The 18,237-nt window shown below is 38.5% G+C and overlaps 1 protein-coding gene across 1 annotated transcript in view; it reads right to left on the bottom strand.

The window, feature by feature from the left end:
- POTEA (POTE ankyrin domain family member A) overlaps positions 1–18,237 on the bottom strand; it is a 78,016-nt gene that overhangs the window by 27,544 nt on the left and 32,235 nt on the right. Inside the window, 6 exon segments of the mRNA XM_042924386.1 lie at positions 8,549–8,657; positions 10,352–10,489; positions 10,690–10,885; positions 12,888–13,101; positions 16,151–16,273; positions 16,500–16,642. Of these exon segments, the coding sequence (XP_042780320.1) occupies positions 8,549–8,657; positions 10,352–10,489; positions 10,690–10,885; positions 12,888–13,101; positions 16,151–16,273; positions 16,500–16,642 (923 nt within the window).

The following is an 18,237-nucleotide window of genomic DNA, read 5'->3' as shown; positions in this document are numbered from 1 at the left end:
TAACCTACGACCCAGCAATTGCACTACTAGGCATTTATGCAAGGGATACAGGTGTGCTGTTTTGAAGGGACACATGCACCGCCAGCACTCTCAACAATAGCCACAGTATGCAAAGAGCCGAAATGTCCACCGATGGATGAATGGATAAAGAAGATGTGGTATGGGGCGCCTGGGTGGCTCAGTCGGTTAAGCGGCTGACTTTGGCTCACGTCATTTGATCTCCCAGTCCGTGAGTTCGAGCCCCGCGTCGATTTGTGTGCTGATAGCTCAGAGCCTGGAGCCTGTTTCAGATTCTGTGTCTCCCTCTCTCTGACCCTCTGCTGTTCACACTCTGTCTCTTCTTGTCTCAGAAATGGGTAAAACGTTAAAAAAAAATTAAAAAAAAGGATGGGGTATATATAGTCCATGGATTATTACTCAGCAATCAAAAAGAATGAAATCCTTCCATTTGCAACTACGTGGATGGAACTGGAGTGTATTATGCTAAGTGAAATTAGTCAAAAGACAAAAATTATATGAATTCCCTCGTATGAGGACTTTAAGAGACAAAACAGATGAACAAAAGGGAAGGGGAACAAAAATAATATAAAAACAGGGAGGAAGACAAACACAGGAGACTCATAGAGAACAAACTGAGGGTTGCTGGAGGGGTTGTGGGGGGGGTGTGCTAAATGGGTAAGGGGCATTAAGGAATCTATTCCTGAAATCATTGCTTCACTAAATGCTAATTTGGATACAAATTTGAAAAAAATAAAAACTAAAGATACAACAAGAATAACGCGCGCCCACCACAAAAAAATTTCTCAACCAAGGAAGCCCCTGGTTTTGGAATTCAGGAGATAAGGACCTTCTAGAGAAGTCAGAGCTATGGACTGAGTTGGCTGAAAGCTATCTAAGTTTTTTTTTTCACAAGGAAGACTTTAAAGTGGCAGAAAATTTCATGCCATAACCCTAATTCCTTTCTGTAGGGATCTACAGAAAATCCCTCGTTATTCTTTAAGCTTCATCAGTTTTGGATAATCTTATAAATTTTAGTTTTTGAGACCTTAATGATTTCTTTAGGACATAGTAGCAGGACAACGCCTAGCACTCTCCTTCATAGAAGACTGATCAACAGATTGTCATGTTACTCGCATGAAAATTCCCTGATACAATGTGACTTATTAGACCTCTAGAAAAGAAAATAATTTTCAATGTCTCTTCGGCCACAAAAAGGACAAGTCAACAGAATGTTCTAGTTCCCCTGACGGGTATAGCTCTAATGAAAATTGCATGTATATTATATAGCTTGTGTGACTGACAGAAAAGAGTTGGTCAGTGTATCTACCTCATTGCTCTCACTTAGGATTTACAGAGTGATTCTTACAAAGGAGGGTGAGAGTGGGATGACATTAAGTGTTCCGCTTGGAAAACAGTTGGGGTTTCACTACATACCAATAAATTAGAATCCTGAATGGCACATTAGTCTTTCCTGAGATTGATTTGTGAAATTTCTGAAAGGCTGATTAACTCAAGTGAGTGAAAACTCTGAACTTGCAATGGTAGGAGCACTATGTTACTAGGTAAGGCCCTTAGTGAGCACACATTTCTAAATTTTTACTGGCATTTCTTTTCCTTTCCAAATACAAAAAGTCCATTCCTTTGAGAAGGACATTTGCATAACGACCTGCTAAGTAATTCTTGATGAACACAATAAATTGCAAACGTGTAATTGTGAATTACAACTAATCATTATTGACATAACCCTTTCTCAAACTCTCACTGAAGTGTTGAGACTACAAGAGAAAGTCAAAATTCAAGATGAAATGATCACTCAAAGTGTGCAGAGGTTTGAAACACGTTGAAAAATATTAGCAGGGACTCACACATCTGTATGCCAACGTTCACAGCAGCATTATATACAGTAGCCAAAAGGAGGACTAAACCAAATGCTCATTGAAGTATATATAAAATGTTGCTTTTATTGGATTCTCACAATATTTTTATTTAAATCTCACTACAAACAATGCTTTATGAATTCAATCAGCTTCATCTCTATAGAAAAATTACATCACTAGTAGCAAGGAGGAACAATATCAACCAAATATTTTTGTCAGTGAGATTTTCCATATGATTAGTGAAATAAGGATTCCTTTTCAGTAAGACAGGCATTAAGAGATCGACTTACCAATTTTGCCTTTAGCATATTGCTCTGAAGATCTTGAATTTGGGCCGCTTGATGTTTGATGGTTTCTTCTTGCCTGGCATTTTTAACCTTTAGCCTAAAATGCAGATCTTAAGATAATTATTCTCACACATAATTTTAAAACAGTATCGTGTAATTTCTGAACAAATGAAGGTATTTCAGAAATTCTTAAAATTGTATCAAGAGGAAGTTTTGGGAATTGTGCCAATTTTCGCGTGTTTTGTGGTAATGGTGCAGAATTGAGAGATAAGATGCCAAATTTTTGCATTTCAAAATAGGTCAAATCTGGAATTTGTATCCAGCTTAACAATGATATACTGGCATAAGTAATACATTCCTCTTAGTACACTGCTTATCTGCTTTAAAAATAAGCTATTTTCTGTTAGGTTTAAATTATACTTTAGCATATGATCTTTCATCTTAGCATATCTTATGGCCTCGGCATGTCATTCCTGTGCTTCTTGCAACTAAAATAAAGAAAAATAATTTTAAATACTGATCTTGTAGAACACCATCACCTATTTCTGTAACTAAATTTTTTTTTTAACTTTAGAGACAGAGAGGGAGAGGGCACAAACAAGTGGGAAGGGAGTCAGAGGGAGAGACAGAGAAAATGGTAAGCAGGCTGCAAGTTCAGGATGAAGCCTATGTGGGGCTCGGTCTCATGACCGGTCTCATGATGTCGGGTTTGGTATCATGACCTGAGTGGAAATTAAGAGTCAGGACGCTCAACCAACTAAGCCGTCCAAGTGCCGCTGTAACTAAAATCTTATTGGCCCCAGCCACACCCTCCTCTACATGCTGATCGATGGCTAGTATGAGGTCATAACAAGAGTTGAGCTTCTACAACAGAAACTATGACCTGAGATGAAAACATCTCAATACGGTTACAGAATAGTTTACAAATCTTACTCTCCTACAAAACATAACGTTGTTAATGTTTTTAAATTACATATGATCAGATAGACATATATCTACTGGTCAAATGGAGGAAATATAGGAATTTACCTTATGGTAAACATTTCAGTTTTCATATTCCAAGCACCATATCAACTATGATTTTAAATATTCACATAGGTGAATGACATTGGTATTCTCGTGATTATGAAACTGAACATGCTGTTTTCAGTGACTACAAAATATTTCATGGAAGAGTTTGACAAGCAGTATCTTAGTAGGAGCCAGAAAGCCTGGGTCTGAATTCCCAATTCTGCTGGTTATGAGCTGTATGACCTTGAGCACACTACCTAAAATTCGGTGTCTCAGTCTCTGCATCTGTAAAATGAAGGTAATAACAGTACCACTGGGGTACCTGAGTGGCTCAGTCGGGTCAGCGTCTGGCTCTTGATTTCGGCTCAGGACATGATCTCAGAGTCATGTGATTGAGCCCCACATAGAGCTCTGTGTGGATAGCGAGGAGCCTGCTTGGCAATCTCTCTCTCTCTCTCTCTCTCTCTCTCTCTCTCTTTCTCTAAAAATAAAGAACCTTATAAAATTGATCTCATAAATAATAATAGGATCTACCTCACTGGGATCTTGGGAATTTAAAATTAGGAAATAATACATGAACTACTTAGAAGGGTACATACACAATGTCAGTTCTAAGTGTATGCATTTAGCATGCTTACTGTGGCTGTATTTTGCGTTCCAATACAATGAAATAGTTTAGGCAGGTGGCATGCCAATACAAGTGGTCCTCTATACAAATTATACTGACGTCATTCTTCATACCACTGCAAGTGGCAGCAAATGGGGAGCATGAGGCCCAGAATCTCTCCTCAGTACTTCACACATCTTTCGCCAATGCTACCAAAAAACAGTATTTTTTTTTCCACTTATAATACTTTTAACTAACTCCCTCTCTATACTACACAGTGGACAATACTCACGGACTACAGTACAAATAGCACTTCCTAGATTGAGTAATGGATGCTTTACGTGACCAGTAGAGGCAAGGGAAAGTCACTGACATGGAAATAATGGAGTCTTGCTAAAACAAAGTGCCTCAATCATTTCATGTCCATACTGTTTATGTTAGGCTGCTTTAGCAGGTACTCTGATGAAGGGATTAAGGCTTTGTGGTAACAGCCTATCAGAAAAGCTGTCTTCAGAGCTTTGCAGTTGGTAAAGTACTATAAATCTGTAAATCTCAGCACTGGCTGCATAAGAAAGAAAGATTTCAATTTCTCCTTTCCTATTAACCATTTGCTTAATTTTTGAGGCTTTGTCCATCTATCACGCTGCTTCTCCCCTTGCAGTGGACTCGAACATTCTTTAATGTATCGTCTCATTCACAGATTCTTCTTCACCTATTTCCTTCTTTTACACTAAAATCTAACTTTTACTCCTACCATTCCACTATTATATTTTGAGGGTCATCAAGTACCTCTTTTTTATTTTTTTTTAATTTTTTAAGGTCTTTATCCTGCTTCGCTTCTCAGCAGCAGCTGAGAAAAATGACCATGCCCTCCCTCTGCTCTTCTGACCCCACCTTGTTTCTAAAGGATGGCAACCCCTGATATTAAGTCCTTGCGCCTTGCTATCTGTGTTTTGAATTGCTCTAGAGGCTTCAAAACCAGATTCCCTAATTCACATTTCCAGCATTGACCCCTTTACCTAGGCCCTGTGTACTTTTCGTTCTTGCGTCTAGGTGCTCGTAGACAACATCCTCAACCGCACACTCAAAAATCATTATTTGACATGGATTACCTTTGTAGACAGTTATTCGTGTACATTTTATTTAGACTCTTTCAGTGTTATTTTGAGTGTGTTTTTCTTATTGAGTCTTGGGGGACACCCTTGCCCTTAGAGTGCTGACCAGCATAGTTTGTCTCGCTTTTCTTTATAACACGACATTTATCTCAAGGGCTGGATGATCACTGGTTTGCCTTTGTTTCCTTTTGAGTAATTTCTTAGTACATAGAGATTTGAATTTACGGAAGTCTTCTGAAGTTCCTTTCAGACGCCTACTGGACTATACTGTTAGGAAGGTTAAGTTGGCTAGAGCTACCTCTTCTTCCCAATCCAGAATCTTCACCTCAAAATTGTGTGCATCAAATATTTTCACCCAGGTAGCCCCTTGTTTGGGGATTCAGGAGATAAGAACCTTCTAGAGAAGTCAGAGCTATGGACTGAGTTGGCTGAAAGCTAAATTTTTGTTTCACAAGAAAGACCTTAAAGTGGCAGAAAATTTCATGCCATAACCCTAATTCCTTTCTATAGTGATCTACAGAAAATCCCTCATTATTCTTTAATAAGCTTCATCAGTTTTGGATAATCTTACAAATTTTAGTTTTTGAGACCTTAATTATTTCTTTAGGGCATAGTAGCAGGACAACGCTTAGCACTCTCCTTCATAGAAGAATGATCAACAGATTGGTCATGTTGCATGAAAATTGGCTCATTTATAAGACATCTAGAAAAGAAAATAATTTTCAATGTCTCTTCGGCTACAAAAAGGACAAGTCAACAGAATGTTCTAGTTCCCCTGACAGGTATAGTTCTAATGAAACTTGCATATATATTATATAGCTTGTGTGACTGACAGAAAAGAGTTGGTCAGTGTATCTACCTCATTGCTCCCAATTAGGATTTACAATGTGAATCCTAAAAAGGAAAGTGAGAGTGGGATGACATTAACTGTTCCGCTTGGAAAACAGTTGGGGTTTCACTATATATCAATAAATTAGAATCCTGAATGGCACATTAGTCTTTTCTGATATTGAATTGTGAAATCTCTGAAAGGCTAATTAACTCAAGTGAATAGAAAAAAATGAGTTTCTGAACTTGCAATGGTAGGAGCACTATGTTACTAGGTAAGGCCCTGAGGGAGCAGATATTTCTTTTTCTTAATCTGATGAAGAGATTAAGGCTTTGTTGTACAGCATATCAGAAAAGCTGTCCCCAGATATTTGCAGTTGGTAAAGTGCTATAAATCTGTAAATCCCTTTCCTGGCTGTGTATGGAAGAAAGAAAATTTAGCGTGCTTTATCATAGTGAGAGGGAAACAAAAAATAAACATTTGATTGAATATTTCTCCTCTATTTAATAAAGTACTTTCATTAATAGTTTTACTTATATAAGTTTTTTGTGTTTATAGAGATATACCCACATTTTTTAACCTTTATTTTTTGATACAGAGTATGAGTCTGAGTGGAGCAGAACGTGAAGGACACAACAGATCCAACGCAGGTTCTGCTGACAGCAGAAATCCCACTGCAGGGTTCCATCTCAAGAACGTGGAGATCATGACCTGAGCCAAAGGCAGACTCTGATTCGACTGGAGCCCGTCACCCCTCAATTTAGTATTTCATTTCTTAACATATATTTAGAAAAAAAATCTTTGTTATACCAAAGTTTCCAAGAAGAATTTATTGATACAGTATAAAGCACTTAATTTTATCGGAAAGACTGTTAAGTTAAAATATTTTCAATTTATGCAAGGATAAGTACCACACGTATCAATTATTATTATCCCTTAAATTTATACTTAGGAAGACGAAATTACCTGTCACGAAAAAAATAAAAACAATGTCAAATAAAGGACTGAATTGTTCTGCACAGGTTAGATGACAAGTGTCAAGAGAGTTAAAGCTAATGGGAGTTAAAAGAGTCAGAGAAAGTTCATTGGAAAGGAGACTGTGAGCCAAGTCCGAATAACAGGTTTACTCAAGAGGAACAGAAACTAAAAAGACAGTAAGGACAGCATGAGTAACGGCTGAGAGATGGTGAAATCAACACAATTAACTCAGAGGATAAATCTGACGGCAGATACATTGAAAACGGTTGTCCACACAAGAACTACGCAGCAGTATTAATAGGCAAGAAGTGGACACAACCCAAAGGTCCATCAACTGATGAATGAACAAGGGCCTTAGCCCAAAATGGAGTACTGTTTGACAATAAAAAGAAATGAAGCACTGATATAAGCTGTAAACACAGATGAACCCAGAAAACATTAAGTGAAGCTAGCTACTCCCAAGGGACCACACGTTGTGTAACTCCATTTATATGAAATATTCACAAGAGGCAACTCCACTGAGAGACCAAGTAGTAGACTGGTGGTTGCCTGAGGCTTGGGGCATCGTGTAAGGGTTTCCTTTCAGGGCGAGGAAAATATTCTACTTGATGGCAGTGATGGTTGCATGAGTGTACACAGAGAGAGTGAACTGTGCGTGGCAAATGGGTGATTTTTATGGTATATTTTACTTCAAAAGTGCTCAATGGCAGGACACAGTGTTCTTAATTCTCGCTTTTGGTCCTCCTTACTCTACATGATCTGAATATTTCCGTGCTTTGACAATATGTCTAAAAGAAAACGAAGGAAAGGCCTAAGTTCAAGTGGTTTGTGAAGTGATCTTTCTGTACAAGTCATCCTGAAATCAATACATATTCTTCCCAAAAGTGAAGATGAGAACTAAGACAGTTATCTGAAACATTCCATTAAACATTATCTTCTGATTTGATCTAGCTCACCTCATCATGGTAATAGAGATATCGTTAAAAAACATTGTTTAGTAGGGGACAAAAGTCTCTTGCGGCACCTTAGCCGCTACGTGAGTTAACCATCCAATTGTTCTTTCAGCTCAGGTCATGATCTCACGGTTCATGAGACTGAGCCTCACATTAGCTCTACACTGACAGCATGGAGCCTGCTTGGGATTCTCTCTCTCTCCTCTGTCTGCCCCTCCCCTGTTAACATGCACGCACACACTCTCTCTCTCAAAATAAATTAAAAAACTGAAAAAATTTTAAATTAAAGAATGAAAGAAGTCTCTCAATTTCTGTGAGGAAGGATAAAAAAGCCTCAACTTTCTTAAGAGTATAATAAGAAAAAAATGTATAACACAAATAGTAGAAGGGAAGGCAGATTTTACAAAATAAATGCATTGTAAAGATACTAAAATCATAATAAATTAATTATAATGAAAATACCAAAGAAAGCGGTCCATGGACATTATTATCCTAAAACACTTTATATTATTTAACCACCTATAAGTTAGCTGTTTACAGGTTACATTTGTTACCTGATTTCTGATTTGACCAAATTTATTCTTGAGATCCCGTGTTTCATTTTCCAGAAGAAGATGTGACATAACCTCTGGGGAAGCCCCCGACATATACTGTGTTTTCAGAGTATCAGCCAGTTCTTATTGAAGTTGTCTCACACCTACCTAATAAGACATTTCTTTACTGATTTTCTAAATCCTCTTATTAAATTATGTTAATAATAGACAACTCTCACATGCATACATTGAGAAATATCAACACATACATCATTTCACCGTCTTTTTGTAAAACACACAATCCTGTTCACTGAATTCAGTTAAGGACACAAAAGTTGTTATCTGATTCTGATAACACTTTTATCTGATTTTATGGTGTCTGTCTCCAGTCTTAACATGACAATTTCATCCTGCAGCATGTGGCTTTTATGCAACAGATCTTGGGTTTTCTCATGATTATCAGAATGCTAAGTAAAACAAAGCACATTTTCAGATAGCACTCAAAATGGCATTATCATGATTTTTTTTGAAATGAAGGTATAATCTATGTTTAAACAATGAAAAGGTTGCCGGGTGTGCCAGGGTGTTTCAGTTGGTTGTGACTGACTCTTGATTTTGGCTCAGGGAATGATCTCACATTCTGTGGGTTCAAGCCCTGCATCAGGCTCTGTGCTGACAGTCAGGAGCCTGCTCAGAATTCTCGCTCTCTCTCTCCCTGCCCCTCCCCTGCTTGTATTCTCTGTCTCTCTCTAATGAATAAAGAAACATAAAAAGAAAGGAAGGAAGGAAGATTACAGTAAGTGAATATCCAAGTGGAAAAAAATAACTTTGGCTCCAAATCCCAAATTTTATACAAGCATAAGTTCCCAAAATTTCAGAACTTTAACTGAAGATAAAGAAGGCATGAAAGTAAAAAAGAATTTGTGAGAAAAGTTTTCAGAATCTTAGAATTGGAAAAGGCTTTCTCTGATTTACAACAAACCAGAAGGCCTAAAATAAAAGATTAATACATCAGCCTACACTTAAATATTGAGTTTATGGTAGATATCGAACACAGGTACCCCACAGTAAAATCCTTAGCTCTGCATATACTAGGACAGATTAAATTTCCTAAAATTATTCTTTCCTGAGAATATTCCAGAGATATCTACTTTGCTACCATTTCTGTAGTCAGTTATAAGAATTATATCTATTGATAACTGAAAAATCTAGGCACTGTAGTATAATACAAACCCTTCTACATACATCAATGAACTCATTTGGTTATAACAATTCTAGAATGGAGAGATTAAAAGAGTGAGCTGCAGGACTTTCCCCAGGTCTTCTCACTCCACAACTAGTGTTCTTGCACCAACCACTGCCACTTCTCTAGTGTAAATACACAAGTACGAAAGAAGTCTTGTATTTCAAACTACTCATAGGAAATAAGGTGAAATTTATACATCTCTTAGAAAATCATGAGAGGATTTACTGCTGCAATAACTTGTATTTCCTCTTCATGTTGAAAACAGTAATAAATATAAAAGTGGGGAAATACACTGAACCATTTTATTAGGAATACAATACCTATCAATATATTATCATTAAGTATATGCCACAGCATAACATTGTTATCAAAAGTTCCTTGTAATGAAATAGGATGCTACTTGAAGCAAAACTGTTATATTTCTCAAAAGTTGGAGACTTGATGCCGAAAATATGACCAGTGAACTGGCTACATTCGTCCTCCTGTCCATTAGCAGAAGTGCTCAACTAACCTAGTAATGTATCAAGGCAGTGAAGTAACTGTTCAAAATCAAAACACATATTGCCAGTAGAAATAGTTTTGAGATTAGGGAAAGCTCATCAATGCCTAAAGAAAGTAATAAAAGCCTCTCCTTTGGATGAGGACATTATGAATGTCACTAGTTGTTGCACACAAATGCATTTAATCAAGAATATTATTTTATCCAGTGAAGCAAAAATGCCACCATCCCCCATGCCCTTCTGCAAAATATATGTGCTTTTAAAATCCTTTATACTTTCCATGATGAACAGAGTTCAGTTTCATATATACATATATATATTTATACACACACGGAGAAAAAAGTAATAGTAACTAAAAAATAGAATGTATACAAATACATACACACATGTACTTCAAAATAACTAAAGAAGATACCTTAGAATTAGTTTTCTTATGAGCCATTTCTAGCTCCTTTTGCTTGTAAATGTGATTGTTTAGACTTCCATCTTGTAAGACTCTGGCCTTCTGACCTGGAGAAAGCTGTCACTGAGTGTCACTGCACTCTTCTACAACCTGGAGACACATTTCATTATGATTCTGGTCTCACACCGGTAAAAAAAAAGGTCAAAAACTGAAGAGGAGAACTTTAAAAAAATGCTCAAAAGAACAAGATCCCTTGTTTTAATTTATTTTGAACCTAAATAATATATATTGAGTGAAATGTATACTATAAAACATATATGTATTGCACTATGTAATAATGATGGAAATACAGTTTTTATCAAAAACTGATTTACCTGATTTTTTGTGGCCTTCAATTCCATGTTTAGCGTTCTAAGAGCGAGTTCAACTTGTTTTGTTTCAACTTCTTTCTTATAATCGTCTTCGTTTCTTCTTAACTTTTCCCTAATGTTTTCATATAACATATCAGCATTTCTTTTTTCTTCTTTTTCTTGTTTTAAGGTACATCTGCAATTACATGTGCTTCTTTTATTTTTTTAATTCATTTTTTTAACATTTATTTATTTTTGATACAGAGAGAGAGAGCTTGAACGGGGGAGGCAAAGAGTGAGAGGGAGAAACAGAATCGGAAGCAAGCTCCAGGCTCTGAGCCATCCGCCCAGAGCCCAACGTGGGACTCGAACTCACAGACCCCGAGATCGTGACCTGAGCTGAAGTCGGACGCTCGACCTACTGAGCCACCCAGGCGCCCCTACATGTGCTTCTTTTAAAATTTGTTTTGTTAGACATAAAAATTTCATTTTATGATCTGGTTCCACATAAGTTAGCTTATTATCCAAATGAAAAATTTCTATGTTCTCCAATTGTTTTCCTTGTAGGGCTCACGTTTTTAATTTGTCACTTCAATCTCTTCCAAACCGTATATACAGTTGAAAAAAAGCCAGGAGAAAGCATTATGCAACTTAGTTTTAGTCAGTAATAACTCTGGTAGATGTTGTAGGAGAGGAAGTTTCAAAATTATTCAGGAAAGTTAGAGTTGAAAATTACCCCCTTTCCCACAGGTATAATTATTCCTCCATAGGACAGATAATTCAGTTTCTCATTAAAAAGAGAATTTGCTGTCTATAAGCAAGTTTATCAATTCACTGGAAATAAAATTTCCACTTGAAGAAACCTTACAGGTACCTCCAAAAATGATGTGCAGTGTAAGAGAGCATCTGTGGATGTTGTTTACACAACATACACATGCAGATTACTGTCATCCAAGACTACGCTGACGAGTCTAATATCTGTTGCCTATACTTTTTGTTTCTTCTTCCACAACACTTGCAACTTACCTTGTTGAGGGTGATTACCTACTTTACGAATCACTTAAACATCCCTTTTAGAACACAGGATACGTATTAAATAAACAATAAAGAGTAATATGACCTTTTGAATTAATTTACACTTTTGAATTAATTTTATCTACCTATGACAGAGATGTTGAAAAAACATCAGTAATCACTTTCCGTATTACTTTTTTTTAATGTTTATTCATTTTTGAGAGAGAAAGGGAGAGTTCATGCAAACAAAGGAGGGGCAGAGAGAGAGAGGGAAGCAGAAAATCCGAAGTGGGCTCTGCACTGACAACACACAGCTCGATGTGGGGCTCGAACTCACGCACCCTGAGATCATGACCTGAGCCAAAGTCGGACGCTTGACTGACTGAGCCACCCAGGCGCCCCCATTTTACTTTGTTTAAATTTTTTTAGAGAGAGATGGCGCAAGTGAGCGAGGTCAGAGAGAAATAGAGACAGAATCCCACGACGCGCAGAGAGGGAGAGAGGAGCTCACCCGACGCGGGGCTCGTGCTCACCCAAAGCAAGGCTCAAACTCACGAGATCATCACCTGAGCCGAAGCCAGATGCTTAACCAACTGAGCCACCCAGGCAGCCCCACTTTACCTTTTAACCCCTGCATGTTAAGAAGCAAACGGAATAAATTGGGGGAATTTTACTGTCTTGAGAAAAATGACCATTTTATAATCTGTTGGTAGATACACAAAGTAATATAAACTTTCCTGAGAACAATTTAAAAAATATGGATCAATGACTTTTTAAAAAATTTTTATACTTTAACCAGATTATATTATATTGAAGAATTGATTCCAAGTAAGTAACCAGACATGTAGAAACAGATTTATATAAAAGACATTCCTGCCAGGATTAAATAATACTGAAAGATGAAAAACAAGCAGAATTCAATCTCTTAAATAATGTTTCTTGGACTATGGTGGACTTTTATATGGCCATTAAAATTTTGATTTGGAATACACATTAAATTATTATAAGTATTCACTGTTAAGAACTTGCTGTGTTATTTCCAAGATCGCGCACCTCACAACACTAAACAAGAATACTTTCCAGGAAAATCCCATAAGGTAAGTCAGCAATTACAAAACTGCCCCTACACATCTGTAGTATAAAAGAAACAGTTGAAACATTTCCTTAAAGCCAAGATGCTATACCTAAAACTGCAGAATTCACGTTCCCATTCCACTTTTTGATGCTCTAACCGTGATATCATGTCTTTGGCTTCTCGTAGCTCGTTTTGTAGTGCGCTATCCATTTTGTCCATTTTTGTCATTTTTCCCATAAGAAGTTTACAGTGATTTTTGTTAAGTTTCCTTAATTTCTCATAGGAAACACGAATATCTTGGATTTTCAAGAAGCCAGCATAATCTGCATCAGAGAAGAAACAGAAATAAAATACATGAGTACTTTTTGCATACACAGGCCTGTGCAACTTCATTTCACTCATTCATACATTGAATATATACCTTCAATGGAAGATGTTATACTCAGCTCTACAGATACAATAGAGAAGACCCTTGGCTCTCGATTAGCTTAAAGTCTAGTGAAGGAGAAAGACAACTCAAATGGTAATTCTAAATTCAGATAGTTCCTATTAGAAGACAGAGTTCTGTGATCATAACTTGATCTAGACTGGGCCCAAGGAAGATAGATATCCCTGAAGAAAAGATAACTACACTGAGGAATGAAGGATGAGCAGGAGGCAATTAAGCAAAGGAGGAAGACAAGCACTCTTGACAGTCTAGAGCATGTGCTGAAGTTCCACTGTAATCTGCTTCTGGACAAGATGGGGTAACACGTACTGATTGATCTTCCTGAAACAAGCAAAAACAGAACAGAAAAAATACAATTTTAACATGATTTTCAAGACGCAGAACTTCAGGCAATGAAAGACAATGATCCCTGAAAACAAAACACGTTAGCTTAACACGTATGCCCAAACTCACTGCCTTGAGAGAGTTTTCAGGCTACGACACAGGAGACATAAATTATTTAAGTAGATTTCACCATACTCCTTGTGTCAAGGTGGCAAAACTGAGAGTGTGGTGAAGTCAAGACAGATAGAGACGACAGGTCAGCATCCAGGAGAGGAGAAAGCAGGACACAGAAAGAACCCTGGGCATCTGCACAGGGTCCCCTTTGGCTATTCAGCAGAGTAACAACCAGTGCATACATGGAAGGAAGTCATCAAGGGAAAAAAAATCTGAAAAGAGTAGAGGAAACACTGCCTGGTGCTCCCACAGCACGAGGGACAGTATCTATTCACATTAGCTAAGATAGAAAAACTCAAAATTTGCCTTAGTCTGATCACCACTCTGGATTCAGCCAATAATTCGTAAGAGCAAGACTAAAGGATCCAACTGTTTGTAAGTAACTTAACTATATCTGCAAACAAAGCATGAAAAGATAACTAGAGGCATAGAAGCTATTGTTTTAAAAACCAAATAGCACTTACAGAGATGTAAATTATGTTAGCCATGAACAATACGATGGGTAGGAATAAACACATATTAGACATCACAAAACAAAAGTTTAACAAAACTGAAGTTTAACATTGGAAACCTGGGAGAAAACTTTAACTAGGAAATATACAATTGCCCAAAGAGGTAGGGGAAAGGGACAGGAAAAAAAAAATGGCCCAAATCTTCCTAAACTTCATGAAAACTATATTCCCACTGACCCAGGAAGGATATGTTTAGGAAAGAGAATTGGAAGTCAACTCTTGTAATTTGCCTAAACTATATGCGATGTGGTATATCATTACTGGAAGGGAGACTGTGATTCTGAAGCCATAGACTACAAACCCTAAACCAACCATTAAAGCAGCAAAACTGAAAAGTTTTAGCTAGGAAGCCTAAATAAATAAGTGAATAAATGAATACATGAATAAATGAATACATGAGTAAATAAATACATGGATAAAACTGAATCATAAAAATTACTCGATTAAAAGAAAGCGGAAAAAAGAAGAGAACGGGAACAAGGAGCAGATAGGGCAAATGCAAATCAAACAGCATGATGACAGATTAAAATCAACGATCTCAAAAATCACAGTAAATGAAAACAGTCTAAAAGCCTCAACTAAAATGCAGACTGTCAGAATGGATAAAAAAGTAGACTCAACTATATGCCACCTATACAAAATGCACTTTAAATGTCAAGACAGAAATTTATTCAAAAGACAGAAATATGATATACCACACTAACACTTGACCAAAGAAGGCTGAGCTAGAGTGGCTATATGAATACCAGACAAAACAGTTTCAAGCAAAAAATTATTACCAGCAATAAACAACAGGTCATTGTATAATCATAAAAGAGTCAATTAAGAGCAATCTTAAATGTTCATGTATCTGTTAATAGCTTCAGAGTAAACGAAGCAAAAATTGATAGAACTGAAAAGAGAAATAGCAAATTCACAATTATAGTCTGATATTTCAACACGCTCAACATCAAGGGCATAGTAGAATTGGCTGCCACTATTCTCAAGGATCTATGGAACACTTACCAAAAGAGTAGGTCTTGGGTCAAAAATAAATCTTAATAAAAGGAAGAAGTCAAGAGGCCTGAAGTCATAATAGTGTGTTCCCTGACCACAAAGCAATCAAATCAGAAATCAAGTACAAAATTATCTCTGGAAAATACTCTAGTTGTGAACTACAGAACACATCGAAATATCCCCTAGGTCAAAGAAGTAATAAAAAAAAATTAGAAAGGATTCTGAACAGAATGAAAATGAAAACATAGAATTTGTAGAGTCCTGCTTTAGTAGCACTCACATGAAGACTGATAGCACTGAATGTATACATTAAAAAAGAAGAGGGAAGTGCAGTGATTCTTGCTGCCTTTGTTTCTCCTCCCCCAGCTTCTCGAGCGCCCCGCCATGCCCCGACCAACCCTGGCAGTGACTGGAGAGCAGGTTCTTTGTTCACAGCGCACAGCAGGCACTTGGACGGGTGGGGGCGTGGTCTGCCCCCTGCCGGGAATTGAAGATGGGGGAGTAGCTGTAGATAGCTGTAGGAGGCCTAGACTGAGGTGGGCCTGGGCTGGGCCCCGGGCTCTGCTGGAGCCCGAGGCGGCGGCGGTGACAGAGTCATGGGCCCTTCTGGAAGGGAGAGCCCAATGCCTGTGCACCTGTCTCCCCTCCCTTCCTCTCCTCCCCTGCCAAGAGTTGTGTGTTCTAGCTCCCCATCTTTTTCTCACTACCTACATCATCACCCTTCTTCCGACTTCGCTTCCCAGCTTCTTGCGACCGTTTCTCTCACTTAAGCCGCAGTTATTCAGGCTCTTTTCACCCTAGTCCTGCCGGAGACTTCATATGCCAGCAGTCTCTTTCATGGGATGTCCCCATCCTTCCCCTCTCCCCACATCCTATTCTGGGCTGATGGCAGCCAGAAATCCTTCCTATTGTGTTTACCGGCAGTTTCCACCTGGCCCTGAAGCTTGGCGCAGATCAAGTCCACCACACCCACGCTGAGAAGGACTCCAGGAGAACCACTTGTCCCATGGTGGTATTGGACAGTATGTTCTCGATTTTCCTCTGGTTGTTTATTTTAGTCTGAATATTTGTTACTCTCCACCACTATAATTTACAAACGTATGTTTTGGTTGCATGACAAGGAGTTAGAAATGAGCCAGAGACCATTCGCTGGTAAGGAGATTTAGACATTTAGTATTAAAGGAAGAAAGGACAAAAAGAATGTTAAGAAGTTTAGATTCTTCAAAGTATTTTGATATCTTTTGTGATCTGAGGAAGTGGAGATTACTGAACCTACACAGATTGACATTTTTGGAGAAAATTTCATGATGCTTGATTCCGCTCTTGGAGTAACGTGAACACAAGTTCTCAAACCTGCATAATCTCTCAGCTGGAACCAGCTGTATACCTGAATGTTCACTTCCATCAGAACTTGTATAAGAGAAAGGACGGGAGTCTGTTTCAACAAAAATGACTATGTCCGGGACCTGAAAAGGGTAATTCTGTTTCCTAATAGTGTATATGGTCGTTTTAGTGGGCACAGATCAGAATTTTTACAGTTTACTTGGAGTATCAAGCACTGCAAGCAGTAGAGAACTTCATATGCTCTATTTTCTGTGGGAAAAGTATGACAATTACGGAACAAAGGGACTTGCAGATGATCCAGAAGGTGGCCCGTATGAAACCTGGGATTATGAATAACCCTGGGCGCCTGGGTGGCTCAGTCAGTTGAGCGTCCAACTTCCGCTGGCTTGGGTCATGATCTCACAGGTTGTGGGTTGGAGCCCGGCGTCGGGCTCTGTGCTGAAGGCTTGGAGCCAGGGGGTTGTTTTGGATTCTGTGTCTCCCTCTCTGCCCCTAACCCACTTGCATTCCGTCTCTTTCTCTCTCAATAGTAAATAAATACTAAGTAAATAAATAAATAACCAACGAACCTACCAACCAAAGGATAGTCCTAAGGTACAGAGTGATTTTCAGAAATAGAGCATATGAAGTACTGAATGCCTCAGTCAGTTAGCACCTGACTCTTGATTTTGGGTTGGGTCATGATCGTTCATGGGTTCAAGCCCCCCTTCTCGTTCTGCAAAGTGCAGGGTCTGTTTGGGATTTTCTCTCTCACTTTTTGTCTCTCTGCCCCTCCCCACGTGTGCTTTCTCTGTCTCTCTCTCCAATTAATAAATGAATAAAATTTGAAAAAAAGTCAGAAAATTCAGATCAATACAGTTCAAGTATGAAAAGCCCATTGTAACACTCTATGAAACATATTAAACTGATAATAATGCAAACCTACACAGAACTGTGAAACTGTGAAAAGGAAAGTAAAGGAGGTGGGAAGAGAAAAGATGGCAGTGGAGTGGGATCAGAATTTCCCTTGTCCCTCAAACACAGCAGTATTGAGGTCACAACATTTGGAATACGAGAAATACAGGCCGCAGAGGGACAGAAATATCTTCACAGGTGCAAAGAGACAGCTTGGCGGGACGGAAGGGTGTGTATGCGAATTGGGAGAAATAAAATGGTCTGCACATAGAGTGGGGGAAGCATTTTGGTGGAGAAATGAAAGAGAGAGAGAGGCTGTGGGAAGTTTATTTGGATAAGAGAAAACCTGTCCGGACCACAGACCAAAGAGAGGTCCAGAGAGCCAGTTTCTACTTTGCAAAACAGCCTTCGAAGCTAAAAAACAGAATTTTCAAGGTTGCCAGACTTTCTCTAGAAAAGAGCTGCCACCTCCCATGACTGGTGGGGAGGGAGCCGCCCCTAGGCTTGGTAGCAATCTCAGAGCTACCCTGGGAGAGAACACCTTGAGTATGGTGGAAAGGGGAAGTATTGCCCCGCCCAAGGGAAAAGACCCTGCAGGCACGAGCCAGAAGCCCTCTGTTCACTGGGAAGAGTGGTGCAACTCTACTACCAGGTCCGAGCAAAGCGGGATGCTACAGGGTTTTGAAACCCAGCTCAAGGCTCAGGGAACACAGGGGACTGTGCACCAAGGCAAGCCGGCCCTCCAGGCTATTCAGTGAGGACGACCT

Source organism: Panthera leo, chromosome F2, assembly GCF_018350215.1.
Source record: "Panthera leo isolate Ple1 chromosome F2, P.leo_Ple1_pat1.1, whole genome shotgun sequence".
Taxonomy (NCBI): Eukaryota; Metazoa; Chordata; class Mammalia; order Carnivora; family Felidae; genus Panthera; species Panthera leo.
The sequence above is the reverse complement of the archived record's forward strand: the minus strand, read 5'-3'. Positions and strand labels throughout refer to the sequence as shown.